This window comes from Cynocephalus volans, chromosome 12, assembly GCF_027409185.1.
Source record: "Cynocephalus volans isolate mCynVol1 chromosome 12, mCynVol1.pri, whole genome shotgun sequence".
NCBI lineage: Eukaryota > Metazoa > Chordata > Mammalia > Dermoptera > Cynocephalidae > Cynocephalus > Cynocephalus volans.
In genome coordinates, this window is record NC_084471.1 from 43889770 (window position 1) to 43903934 (window position 14165).

General features: G+C 33.3%; 1 protein-coding gene across 2 annotated transcripts in view; it reads right to left on the minus strand.

Moving 5' to 3' along the window:
* The window catches only part of NAV3 (neuron navigator 3), a 371530-nt gene that overhangs the window by 251486 nt on the left and 105879 nt on the right, over nucleotides 1-14165 (minus strand). For both annotated transcript variants that reach the window (XM_063074984.1, XM_063074983.1), the window contains exons 2-3: nucleotides 13697-13814; nucleotides 13013-13065 (exon numbers count right to left, since the gene is read on the minus strand). In XM_063074984.1, the coding sequence (XP_062931054.1) occupies nucleotides 13013-13065; nucleotides 13697-13814 (171 nt within the window). The remainder of the gene's footprint in view (nucleotides 1-13012; nucleotides 13066-13696; nucleotides 13815-14165) is intronic.

Here is a 14165-nt window from a genome sequence, read left to right on the forward strand (position 1 = left end):
CCTTTCCATTTTCACCAAAAACTCTCGTAAAGTTGGTATCATTTTTTCCCGTTCACTGGAGGGTTAGAGAGATAGCATAGTTTTTATAAGTTTACACAATTTATAATAGTAAAGCCAGAATTCAAACTTAAACCTGTCAATCTGCAATAAACGTGTTCTTTCTCCCGCACTATGCTTCCTACCACTGTCATTTAGAAGCACATAAGCCATTTCCAGCTTCTGACTCAAGCTCTCTTCATGATTGGCAGGTGGATACTACACAGTGTCAGGAACTAAATAGCTGCTCAATAAATATTTGGTTGACTATTAGGATGAAACTGTGTACTGTGAAGGTAAAGTCAGAAATGGTATGCGAAATCCACTTGTTCCACACATTTCTAAGTTCACAAGGTTTAAATGCTGTCAAATTATTTCTCAAATATCAAATCATTTTGATATGCTGTTAGTTAACTTATAGAATGATTGATGCAGCCACAAGCCAAGGAATCCTGGGAGCCACCAGGAACCGGAAAAGGCAAGGAATGGATTTCTCCTGTAGCCTCTGGAGGGAGCACAGCACTACTGACACCTTGTGATACTCATTTCAGACTTCTGGCCTCTGGAGCTGTGAGAGTTTAAATTTTCATTGTCTCAAGCCATAAGATTGGTGGTAATTGGTTACAGCAGCCACAGAGAACTAATGCAATTATCTACTCAGTAAAGCAGTACATATCAAAACTTTAGCAAGCTGCAGGTGAGCTGGGATTCTTGTGCATATGCAGAGCTCCAGGCTTTGTCTTCTGAGATTGCAATTTAAGTCTTAGGTGCAGTTTAATTAGGTGTCCTACATCACTGCAAGATGAAGCTTTCCTTTCCCATCTCAAATTTGTTTGTGTTTTGGGATAGGTTGGGTATAGTAATTTTGTCTTATTCTTGGGTTTTTTTGTTTGTTTGTTTAGTTGGTCTGTGGTTAGCCACAAGGAGTAAGTTTACTAGTTAGTGCACTTTCTGAGGCCACTAAGTAAAGGTATTTTTAAAGTATTTTAAAACTTTTAATAGTATTTAAAAGTTTTGCAGTCAAATAAATCTGGGTTTGCATCCTGGTATTTCAATCTACACATTGTAAGGAACTGAGAAGTTTTTATTCTCCTGAAGCCTCAGCTTCCTTATCTGTGAAATGGGAATGAAAATAGTTCCAGTTCCGACATCAATATATTATGTAGGGATTAAAGAAGTTTATAAAGGTCTCAGCTCCATATGTGTGTATGTGTGATATTTCCATGCTAGAAATGAAGAAGGATCTGTGAGGGTACTTCAAAAATTCACGGAAAAATAGAACTAAAAGATAACACAAATTTTTCCATGAACTTTTTGAAGAACCCTTGTACATGCTATAACAGAATCATGAATGTGTGTGTTAATAGATAGATTATATATAAGCATAGAAATGAAAAGTTCATGAAGATTTTGTCAGATAAAATTGTTTTTTGTTCAAAATTCTACTATTTACTTTGACTTACTAGGTAATTGGAGAATAATAAACATTATTTAATATTTATTGTCAATTATAGGTGATACTAACTCTTCATTATAAGCTATAACTGGCAATACAAACTGTTACGAATATAAAATTATAAAAAATTGCATCAGTACTCATTGACCAGAGGATATAGTCTGTGGGTTTTTAATAAATTTTTACTTTTCAGTTTGTCCCAGGAAACAGAATAAAACAAGGGAATTTACTGTTTTATTATAAAATTATAGAACTGTTCAATGCTTAATTGATTTTTTTTATTTTTAAAAAATATGCACATTTATTTGTTCAAATAATAAATACATAAACTGAATAACAGATGATTAGCAAAATACTCTGCAGAAAGTAAGGCTTTAAATTTTCATGAAAACTTGAGATGTAGAACTTATTAATATTTACACATTTCATTTTATAATCTCTACAATTATTTGAAATAGCTCTCTAAAATTAAATCTTCCAAAAGCTTGCAAATATCAAATTAATTTCAAGAGAGGAAGGTGAATAAACTTCTCAAAAGCAAATTAATTTCTAAGCAAATCAAGAAGTCCACTTAATAAAAAGAAATCAAGAACAAATTAAATATCTAAGTTTAGCAACATAAATTACATTAAAAAAATCAATAAAACAGAATATAAGCACAAGGGTACTTCAGAAAGTTCATGGAAAGACAGAATTGAAAGATAATGGAAATCTTTCCATTGTTTCATTGTTTGTTTACATTTTTCTTTTCTTTTTTTTTTTTTTTTTAGAAAGACTAAGATCCTAGAAAATATGTTTTCTGACCACAGTAACTGAAGGAAATTTAGGAAACTCACATATGTGTGGAAATTAAACAACACTGTCCTAAATAAACAATGTGTAAAAAGAAAAATCACAAAGAAATTGAAGAGTACTTTAAGATAAAGATCAAAGTGCAACATATCAAAATTTATAGGATGTGGGGCTCATGCTGTGCTTAGAAGAAAAATTTATACTTGTAAACACTTACATGAAAAATAAGAAAAATCCAAATTGGTAATGTAAACTTATGTCTTAAGAAAATAGGAAAAGTAGAGCAAACTAAGCAAAAGCAAATATAATTAGAAAATAACAAAGATTACAACAGAAATATATGAAATAGGGAATTAAAAAATAATATCTCTATTCTCAAAATCAACAAAACCAAAAGTTGATTCTTTAAAAAGATCTACAAAATTTGCAAACCTTTATCTAATCTGACCAAGTAAAAAGACAGAAGACTGAAATTACTAAAATCAGAAATAAGTAGGGGCATTATTACATTGTCACTATGGCTTTTTGCAGTGGTAAGATTTAGCTTCTCTTTCTTGTCTGCATTTTTGTTCTACCAGTGGATTTTGTTCTTTCTTATGTATTTGTGGTAGTGATTATCAGTTTTTGGATTCCTGATGCAGGACTTCCTTGAGAATTTCTTCTAGGGCTGGTCATGTGGTGGTGAACTCCTGCAAATTTTGTTTTAAATATTTAAATAAATTAAATAATATTTATTTATATATAAGGAGTTTTTGAAAAGTTCACAGAAAGACTCATGTTATCTTTGAATTCCATTTTTCCATGAACTTTTTAAAGCACTCTCATTTAGAGCTACATTTGCAATATAACAATGTGTTATTTACTAATGATTTCACCATAAAATCTATGTCATTATTTCTCACACATGACTATCTCCTCTTCCAGCCTCATCAGAATTTATATTCCTCCCACAGATGGAAGAAACAGGTGCAGCATTAAAAAATAATGCTTATTTATATTTCAAGTTTGATGATAGGAAACAGAGAAGGAGAGGGCTCAAAATATTTTTTTTAAAAAAGCAATTCCAATCAAAATCCCAGCAATTCATTTTGTGGGTATCAACAAATTGATTTTATATGGAGAGTCAAAAGATACAGAATTGCCTACAGGATATCGAACAATTACAAAATTGGAGGACTGAGACTACCCAACTTCATGACTTACTATGACTTACTATGAAGCTACAGTAATCAAGACAGCATGGTATTGGTGAAAGAACAGACAAATGGATTAATAGAACAGAATAGAGAGCTGATGAATAGACCCATATATACATATATACACACACACACACACACACACACACACACACACACACAACTGTTACAAGACAAAAAAGCAAAGGCAATACAATGGAGCAAAGATAGCTTTTTAAATAAATAGTGCTGAAACAACTGGACATCCACATACAAAAAAATAAAAATAAATAAATCTAGACACAGACCATATTCCCTTCCCCCAAAAAATTAACTTAAAATGGATCACAGGTCTAAGTGTAAAATGCAAAACTACAAAACTCCTGGAAGATAACATAGGAGAAAATCTAGCCGACCTTGGTTATAACAATGACTTTTTAGATACAAATTCAAAGGCACGATCCATGAAAAAAACATTGAAAAGCTAGACTTCATTAAAATTAAAAACTTCAGCTCTGTCAAAGACAGTGTGAAGAGAATGAAAACACATGCCACAGACTTGGAAAAAATATTTGCAAAAGACACATTTGTTATCGAAAATATATAAGAAAACAAACTATCCTATATTTAAAATGTGGCCAAGGATCTTAACATACACCTCACCGAAAAAGATATACTGATGGCAAATAAGCATATAAAATATGCCCCAGAAATTTAAATTAAAACCATAATAAGATACTACTGCACACCTATTAGATTGGTCAAGATACAGAACACTGACAACACCGAATGCTAGTAAGGATGTGGAGCAAGAAGAACTCTCATTCATTGCTGGTAAAAATGCAAAATGGTATAGACACTTTTAAAGATAGTTTGGTGGGGTTTTTAGAAAACTAAACAAACACCATTTGATCCAGCAATCATAGCCCTTGCTATTTACCCAAAGGAGTTAAAAACTTATGGCCACACGAGTGGAGTTTATAGCAGCTTTACTCATATCGTCAAAACTTGGAAGCAACTCAGATGTCCTTTAGTAAGTGAATGGATAGATAAACTGTGATAGATCCAAACAACGGAATATTATTCAGCACTAAAAATAAATGAACTATCAAGCCATGGAAAGAGGTGGAGGAAACTTAAACCCATTTTAATAAGTGAAAGAAGCCAATTTGAAAAGGCTACATACTGTATAAGTCCAACTACATGAAAAGGCAAAACTATGAAGACAGTGAAAAGATCAGTAGTTTTCAGGAGTTGGGGGAAGACATGAATAGGTAGAGCACAGAGAATTGTTAGGGAGATGAAACTACTATGTATGATACTATAATGGTGGGTACATGTCATTACACATTTGTCTAAACCCAAGAATGTATAACACCCAGAATAAACTAATGTGAACTATGTACCCTGGGTGATAATGATGTGTCAATGTAAGTTCACCAACTGTAACAAATGTACCACTCTGTTGGGAGATGTTGATATCAGGGGAGGCTATGCACATGTGGACTTGGGGGCTATATGGGAAATCTTTTTACTTTTCAACTTTGCTGTGAATCTAAACCTGCTCTAAAAAAAACTAAAGTCATTAAATAAGGATGAGGAGGAGCAGGAAGAACCAGAACTGAAATCAAAAGACCTGAATTCCAGGACTTATTTTGTTAAACTTATTTGTTAATAAGTCTAAAAGAAATCTGGCCTAGATTCAAATAGATATGAGTCTAAACAGTAATTTTCCTACTTACTAAATAGAAGAAACAGGTAGCCTCAAAGAGAGAGGCACAGTTCCCTCGAAGGTTTGCTGTGATGACTAAAGGAAAAGTGCAGGCTCAGCATCTAGCACAGCACCATATATATATATGTGTGTGTGTGTGTATACACACACACACACACACACACACACACACACACACACAGAGATTTCACTTACTAAGCGTATGATAAATATATATACAAATATATACCAAATGACTTACATATATATATATACTAAATGACTTTCTTATAAACTTATATATATGGTTATCATACACTCAAGTGAAATCATGATGCCTGTAATTTACCTTAAAATACTTTGGGGTAAAAAATGGTGAAACAAATAAAGCAAAATTTTAACAATTTAAAAAAAAAAAAGAAATCAGTAAGTGATGATGATGACATTGGTGAGCTCTCAGGTCCATTTCTAAAACTCTATGTTTATACATAATGGTCTCTCAGTATTTCTGGTTACATTTGAAACATGGCTAATACAGATCAGGTGTGCAATGATTTTTTATTGCATAACATGGCATGTCATAATATTTTGTCTGTGTCTATCTATACAAGTCAACTTAACTGAATTCTATTAAAATCATTTAAGCATAATTTCATGAAGTGACTTGCTCGAGCACATCTACTAAATTTCAAATAATTGATCTGATGAGAGATAAACTTTTCAAATGATTTTACTGAGGTTAAGTGAACAAGATTTCCCCTATTTTCATTTCCTTTTTCTCTTCTTATAGGATTTATTTTTAAAATATTACTATTTAGCCGTCACAGTTTTTTTAAGCTAAGAGTATAACAATTCATTTTGAAAATGGCCTCATGTTAATATATTGTTTTCCACACTAAGATGTTCTACTGTTCTACTGTTATATATTTTACCACTAATTACTCGTGACAATTTTCTATTAAATTTTTTGGGAGGATGCAATTGAAGAATACCAAATTATTGAAGATAAAAAAAAAAGGTAAAAGGATTGTTACAAAAATTTGACTTCTAAAACTAGCTATGATTGCACTTTATGTTTACTGGGATACTGGCCTATCAGCAGAAAACAATTTATAGCATTTAAAGTTAAAAAAAAAAATCAGTATAAAGAACATGCTAACTGTTTAAGAAAGTGGTCAATATTCAAATATCTGGTAGAAATATTAACTACATTTTGCAACAATTATATATACATATATAAAGCACATTAATTTCCCTCAAAAAAAAGAGAAAAACTTTATATCTTCTCTCCAAAAAAAGAAAGAAAAAAATCTGGAATTCAAACCAAAATAAGTTACTTTATACCAATTTATTTTATTTATTTATTTTATTTATTTATTACAAATATTCATGAGATACAAAGCTGATTTTCCCCCTCCTGCCCCTGATGTGAGCGCCAGATTCATACTGGGGCATACCCATTACCAGAAATTACTTGTGTATGTCCCCACCCAATTATCCCCCAACCCTCCTCCCTCTTCCCCTCTCCCTTCCACTCCAATTGTTCAAACCAAAATAAGCTACTTTATTCCACTTTCTACTTATCATATTAATTACACAAATCAATCTAAATATAATAATAAGAACACTTAACCTATTTATTTTATAAAATAAAGTCAATGAAACAAGACATTCTTATATTTTCAACTTTTATTTAATTTCTAAATAGCAGACCAAATAATTCACACCCAAAAAATAATTTCCATGTTGCTATTCGTTTTTTAAAAAAATTAAACAACATATTTTAGGAAATAGCTTCCTCAGCTCTCTACGAAAGCAGCTTTATAAACCTATAAAGACTGAAAACCTAAATATATTCCAAGATAAAATACTAATGAGAAATCATAGCCTTTAGTGTTTTTTTTAAAAAAAAACCAAAGTAGTAAATCAAAGTTCCAATGGACTTCAGTTTCATCAGTCCAATTTCCTCACTAAAGAAATGAGCAGAGGCCCTCAGCATTTACTGAATACTTTGTCCTGGGTCACATAGTCAGAATAAAAATTCCAGTGGCCATTGTCCTGGTAACATGACACGCTGCCTCTCAATGCCTCCATGTTATTTCAATTATTTAATTTGAACTTTACTTGTATACAGAACAACTTCTAGAGACAAACTCAGTTTTAAAAATCATCAGAGTGATATTCTAACAAGTTAAATATAAATTCCCTAATGCTAGTAGTTTGTTTAATTCTTCCAAAGTTTGAGCCTATATAAAAATAATGAAATCATTAAGAAAACTACAAAACAATGATTTTCACTTAGTATTTCTTTAGAGATCAGAGCTATATTTGTAGAAAGCATTTGTCTTCATTAAGCTATCTTTTCCCAGCCATTCCAAAAGAGTTTCAAAAATGTCAGGGGATCATGTGAAGGACTAACTTAGCAATATTACACTCCTCTGAGTCATAGTGCTAGAATCCTGCAGAGTACCATTTATAAAATTTTATTAAACCCTAAACAGCATTCCAATATTTTATCTCTTCCCTATTTGGTTAGAAACTTAATTTTATCTTACTTAAAAAGATCCTTTAAAAGAGCAGCAATTACAAGCAGTGGGTGAAAGAATTAAAACATTAAAGGACAGAAATACTGGTAAAAACAGGAACGCTTTTACTATCAAGAATAATTTACTTTCCAGATAATAGTAAACTATTGAAATAGGATAAAGATGCCTGTGAAATCCATACCAGGAATTGTTCTGGAAGCCATAACTCTGTGGTACATGGAAACATACAGGCAGGGAAGACAGAAAGCTAATTTTCCATCTTCTAGAAATAAAAAAGTAAGAGGAACAAGCATTCCCCAAATCCTGATATCAGCAAAATTTAAACAACAACATACTTGGCATAATGGAAAATAAGGTTGAAGTCTGTGGCTGAAAAGCAATTGAGCTAATAGAGTGAGGTAGAGGAAGGAGCCAGGAAACACATAGGCCAAGCTGGGAACCCCATTTGTCAGATCCTTAGCCGTGCCAAACAATCTGATTATCGGTTTGTGACTGTTTCACATAATCAATTTTCCTCATTCCTTTGTGCATTTCTGAATATTCTTAAATATAATGGTCTATTTTAAAAGAAAGGAAAATTTGTTTTCAAAACAACTCTTGCTCTACATGTCTAACATTTTTGTCTAAGAACCTTGCACTTGTGCCTCTTCATTTCAAATAAATGTTGGGCATTTTTCCTGCTATTTTTAATCTACTGGGCATTCTGGGAATTCCTGGTATTTATAGTTTACTAATTTATTTCCTTGTGTAAGGTCACCAAAGTTGTGGCATGCAGCATATATTTTGAATCCTGATACCACCCACCTAGAAATTACTCAACAGGTGCTATTTGTGTTAGTAACTTCATCTTCAGATGAGGTTAAATATAGTGTTGAATAAGCTCCTATAAACTAAGATCTGTTTTTCAGGACAAGTTCAGTCTCAAGCTTATTAAAGAAACATATCCATGACTTTGAAATTTAGAGTAAATATGAACCACGGTGTCTTACTAATTACACTAAACTATTGCTGAAAGGACAAGTTCATACTTTTTTTAAAAAATATGTGTTCTTTGGACCATGTTCTTTGAAAGAATTATTCTTGGGCTATATATATACTTATAAAAGCATTTGAATTTTTTTTTTCTATTATGAGTTACCACAAGCAGTACGGTATTCAACATATGTTGAATTTTTCTTTTGTTAAAAGGGAACCATTGGAAAATCACATGAAAAAGAGAACAATAATATGATCTAAAATTCTGAAGTTATTATATTGATTTGAATTCTTCCAATTTCTATTTAATCCACTTTTGAATACCCACATCTTCACCAAATCATATCCCCTTCTGATATGGCACAAAGGCAAATGTATCTCCATCCTTTTCAAATATTACACCTTCCACAGACTTCAAAATTTTCCTCCTCTGCAACTTTCTTTAGGACTTGACACTGTCATTTATCTCTCCGTTCCTCTGGATCCTCTTCTCTCCCTCCACTCTTTCCTTCTCTTTTCACTTCCCCACATGAAAAATTGCGCCCAATCCCACCTTCTTCTCAAGCTATTTTTTTTTTTTTTTGCTTCAACAGGACACTCCTAGAAAGATTATTCATGACTGAATATATAGTTGCATTTCTCGATGACTCCCTAACACACTATCACTCTATAGAGATGTTCACATACAGCTTGTGAATGCCTGTCTAATTATCAGAACTTCCTCATTCCAGTACTCCAACTAGCTGGCAGTGCAGCTTTTGACAGCATCTGCCACATTCTGCTCACTTCAGTTTGCCCTAATTTTCTGCATTAGTGCAAATAGCACAGCTCCAACAGCTATATCGACCCTAAGGATTAACGATCCACATCTGTGATCCACTTTCTCCACGATGGTCTCACTCTCTTACAAGTCTTCCCTTTTTCTGACTCCCACACCTCTGCCTATCACATAAATACAGATATTCCCCAATATGAGACCCTCAGCTTTCTCCTCCTCTGACTTTACACAAACCCTGTAATACTTCATCCTTGTCCACGGCTTCAACTATGTCAAAATATGAGTTCATCATCTTCTCCCCTCCACATTTTTGACATGTTTTTCTTCTATCTAATAATCATCTTGTTTAATGGTAACCACTCATTCATTCAAGCCAAAAAATCGAGTACCATTTTAAGTTTGTATGCTCTTCATCTCCCTCATCAAATTGGAGATGAACGCTTACTTACTCTGTCATCCCCATAAAGCATCTAAGGTGATCTTTTTTAATATCTACATCAGATCATGCCACAGCTTTAAAAGCCTCCTAAAGGCTCCTTGACTGGTTCAGAATATTATACAAACTCATTACTTTGGCCCTACATTATCAAGTTTCGGTCTTCCCCTCAAAACACCTCTCCTGTTCAAACTATGGTGGTCTTCTACCTGTTTCTGGAACACACCAAGCTCAGTCCCTTCTCAGTTTTTTGGGCTTGCCTATGCAACTGCATTGCTATTATTTGTTTAAATACTTGCTCCTCTGATTCTCTGTAGTTAATTCAAGTGCCCCTATACCTGGTACCTTAGGTGTTCAGTAAATATTGGTTAAAGTGAATTACCTGACTACTTATGGGAATTCATCAATATACTGTAGATTCATCACAAAAGAACTTCTTTTTCTTTTTTTAATCTGTAAGGGGATCGCAACCCTTGGCACGGTGTGGTCTGCACCAAGCTCAGCCAGTGAGCGTGCTGGCCATCCCTATATAGGATCAGAACCCGTGGCCTCGGCGCTACCAGCGCCGCACTCTCCCGAGTGAGCCATGGGGCCAGCCCAAGAACCTCTATTTTTAAAAGCTTAAAATGATTCAATAAAGGTTATCAAGTTTCAAATTTAAGTAATACAATGTGTAACTAGAAATAGTAGCAGACCTAGTTATACCTACTTTTTGTTATTACACACAAACAGTAACCAAAGGCCACAAAAAGATAAGATATGCAAAAAGAATTCTATGAACAACTATAGCACTCACTGTTACTAATGCAGCACCTCCTGGTGTTATGCAATAAAGAAACAGGCAACATCCTGTTTGGAGTAGATATATGAAACTCATAAGCCTAGTTATGCTATCATAATTCTCTTTCTTCTACTTTCTTGTCTCAGTTAAAGTTTGAAATTTGTATTCATGAATAATATAATGCCTATGCCAATTCTTAAGAGCAGAAGCAAAAATAATTCAGCCAAAAACCTTACATTTATCTCATATGTATTCTTCTGAATCAACATATTGAGGGCATGCCAATTTCCAATTCAAAATTCAACCACATCAGAAAAAATAAGGATTCAAGTCATTCTTACTCAAAATTCAATATGATTCCAACTAATACTTTCTGACTGGAAAAACTACTTTTTTCATAGCATTTGCATTTCTTTGGTCTTTCTATTTTTTTTTTTTTTTAATCAGAAGCAGAAATATCAACATAACATGCATACTTGCTGTAACGTGATACTTTGGGTCTAACGGGAATAAGAAGTAACAGAAAATTAACAGTCTGACACACCTGAGAATATCATCATACATGTGTAGATCTCTAGGTACAGATATTTCAGATAAATATAGAAAGACAGCATCTCTATCCACTGTTACGAGCTTTGGAGATTTTGTGTGTGTGCTGTTTTTTGTTTTTTGTTTTTTTTCTGTCATTGAGTATAAGCTTATCTGTTTATTAAATTCTCTGTAACCAGAATCAAAGTGGGATGATAGCAGAGTAGGTGAGAGTTTCTAGACTTAGAATGTTTTATAGTATCCAACACCTCCTTATGGTCAAAATAATGAAAGCAAAACCAACAGTATTGGGTTTAAGAAACATAATATACAGTTTTCAGGGACTATGGTACTTTTTAAATATAAAGCCCTAAAAATCATTGAGTGGGTGTTAATCTATGCATGCACTCTTTATAAAATATGCAGCAATACCATTCTGCATTTCCTTATCAGTTTAGTTAATTAAGAATTTTCACATATATATCTCATTATCATATTCTAATTAGGGTTCATTTTACAGATGAGAAAACTGAGGCTCAGAGAAGTTACATGTTTTTCCCAATGTCACACAGCTATTACTGTAGCAGTGTCAGAACATATTTTAATTCAGCTTGCTCTCAGTAAAACTTCAGAAAACAACTGTATTTAATTTCCGCAAAGTCATGTTTGTGCTCAGAGTAATTACATCAGGAAGTTTCCTTAAAACTGAAACTGAAGTATTTTATAAAGAACCTCTTATTTACAGTGATTTTTTTCATAATGGCTACACAGAGTTCATGACATTATAATAGGTCCTGAGAGTGCTTATTTAAAAAGAAAAAGAAAACAAACAACAAAAAAAACCCCAGACATGCTAGTTAATCACTCTTTAAAAATAAATTCCTTTTATTATTTTGGATTTCAATTTTCTGACATTAAAAAGCAGATCAGCAGGTTAAAAAAAGTCATAGGTTTTTTTCATTCTTCCACATTATCCAACAACTAAGAACTCACTAAGTTCATTTAAAATGCCTGTTCTGTGCTAAAAAGAGCTTTGGGGGATCCCTCATCTTGTGTATTTTGGCTATCATTCCTGAATATGTCTGCCTGATGTAATAACTTTAGTTAAGGCATTCTGTATCACAGGTTGTCCCATAAAATTAAGTCGTGGCTTTCTAATTAAGAAAACAGTTTTCACTCAGCAGTTTATCAATCTATGATTTTATTATAACACATCAAGCTTTACTAGTTGGTGAAGATAAGAGATGGCTGGGGGAGAGACAGACCTCCAGATCGAGGGCTTTCTGGAAGAAGCTATGAATCATATCTCAGAATCAGTCACTGCTCAGCAAACTTACAGCAGCATGAATTTAAAACTACTTCCAAAAGTGTTTACATTGGACTTTGTTATGAAGAAAGAAAATAAATACTATTTATATATTTTCAAAATGCACATGGCAAGTTCTTTTCTTCAAACCAGTTGTTTGTATAAAAAGGTTCCATTTAAAATTGGAAATGGGATTTATTGCCATCCAGACCAGTGTTAAATTAAACTAACCAGAATATCAGAACAAAAAAAAGTCAAAGATCTAGTAAAATACCTGTAAATATGTTATATAGGAGTCATACTTATTCAGCCCTACTGATGCTATTACATGCACAAATTGCACCCACAGAAATACATATGATAGAATGTAGTCAAATGGTTTCTTAAAAGAGTAGGAAGACAAGCAGAAAAAATTTCTAATCCACTTACATATGCAGTTAATTCTGGAAGTGAAGATGAATATAGTATATTCAGAATAAATATGATTCTTACCATCTGAGACTGACTTCTAGGACATCCATTGATATCTTCAACTTTTTCATTTGCTAAAGCCAAGAAATAAAGCAAAATTGAGAAAAAAAGAATGACATGCTTAAGCAATGAAGTGAAACACACAAAAAGGAGGCTTTTAAAAAAAACACCACCAAACAAAAATGCTGCTGTTACATTTACTCGGTCTCCCAAGCTGCGTACAAGAGGACATACTTGTTAGCAGCCGCCAATTCCATATGCACAAATCAGGAGAAAAAAAAAAAAAAAAGTAAAAAAGTGACTGAGAAGGAAGTTGCTGCTAATTCTTTAGCCTGTGCCAAATGACTGCTGACATGAAACCTTTCACAATTGTCCCCGCTGGATCAGGATACAGTTTCAAGGAATCTATGAGTGTATGAGTTATTCCAACTAACAAAATGCACACATGGGAGACATATGGTTTAATGAAGCATTCATTTCTGACAATTCAGTGTATGTAAGGATACAGTTTTAGCTATTTAAAAGTATGGCCAAACTGCCTCTTTCAAACTTCCTCACATAAACATTTTTTAATTAAATCAGAGGAAAGCTACATTAATCCTCAACATACAAGAACCAGTTCAGTATGCATCCAACTTAAATTGTATTTTACCAAAAGGGTGGGAGCAGAGACTCTCATGCTTTCTTTCAGAGGGCAGATCTTACCAATGATCTGGATGATTTCTGCTAGCAGTACTCCATCTGCAATGTCTTGTTGCAAATCCTTGATCAGCCGCTTGTGGCCCGATTTTGCTAGGTAGTGGTTGGCCCAGTCAGTGTAAATCTGTTGAACAGAGGGAGGGAAAAAGTGAGATGGGGTGAGGGAAAAGCGAGACAATAAAAATGCTTAAGACAAATGTTGGATTCAAAGGGAAGCTATTCTGGATCACATTCCAGTTTAGGAAGTCATAGCTCAAAAGGAAATAGTTGTAAAATAATTTTTAAACAGCTCTTTGCCTTACTTATCTCTCTTTCAAAGGAGGGATGATGATTCACTCTTTCACAATCAAGGACTAGTCACTTGTGACAAAGCAAAATTCCCTACCAAGATGACTCCTGAAGAAACTCCTGTTGCAAATCGGTTTGGGTTGTCTGTGTCTTTCCCCTGTGTCTATCATTTTGAAACGAATCCTAC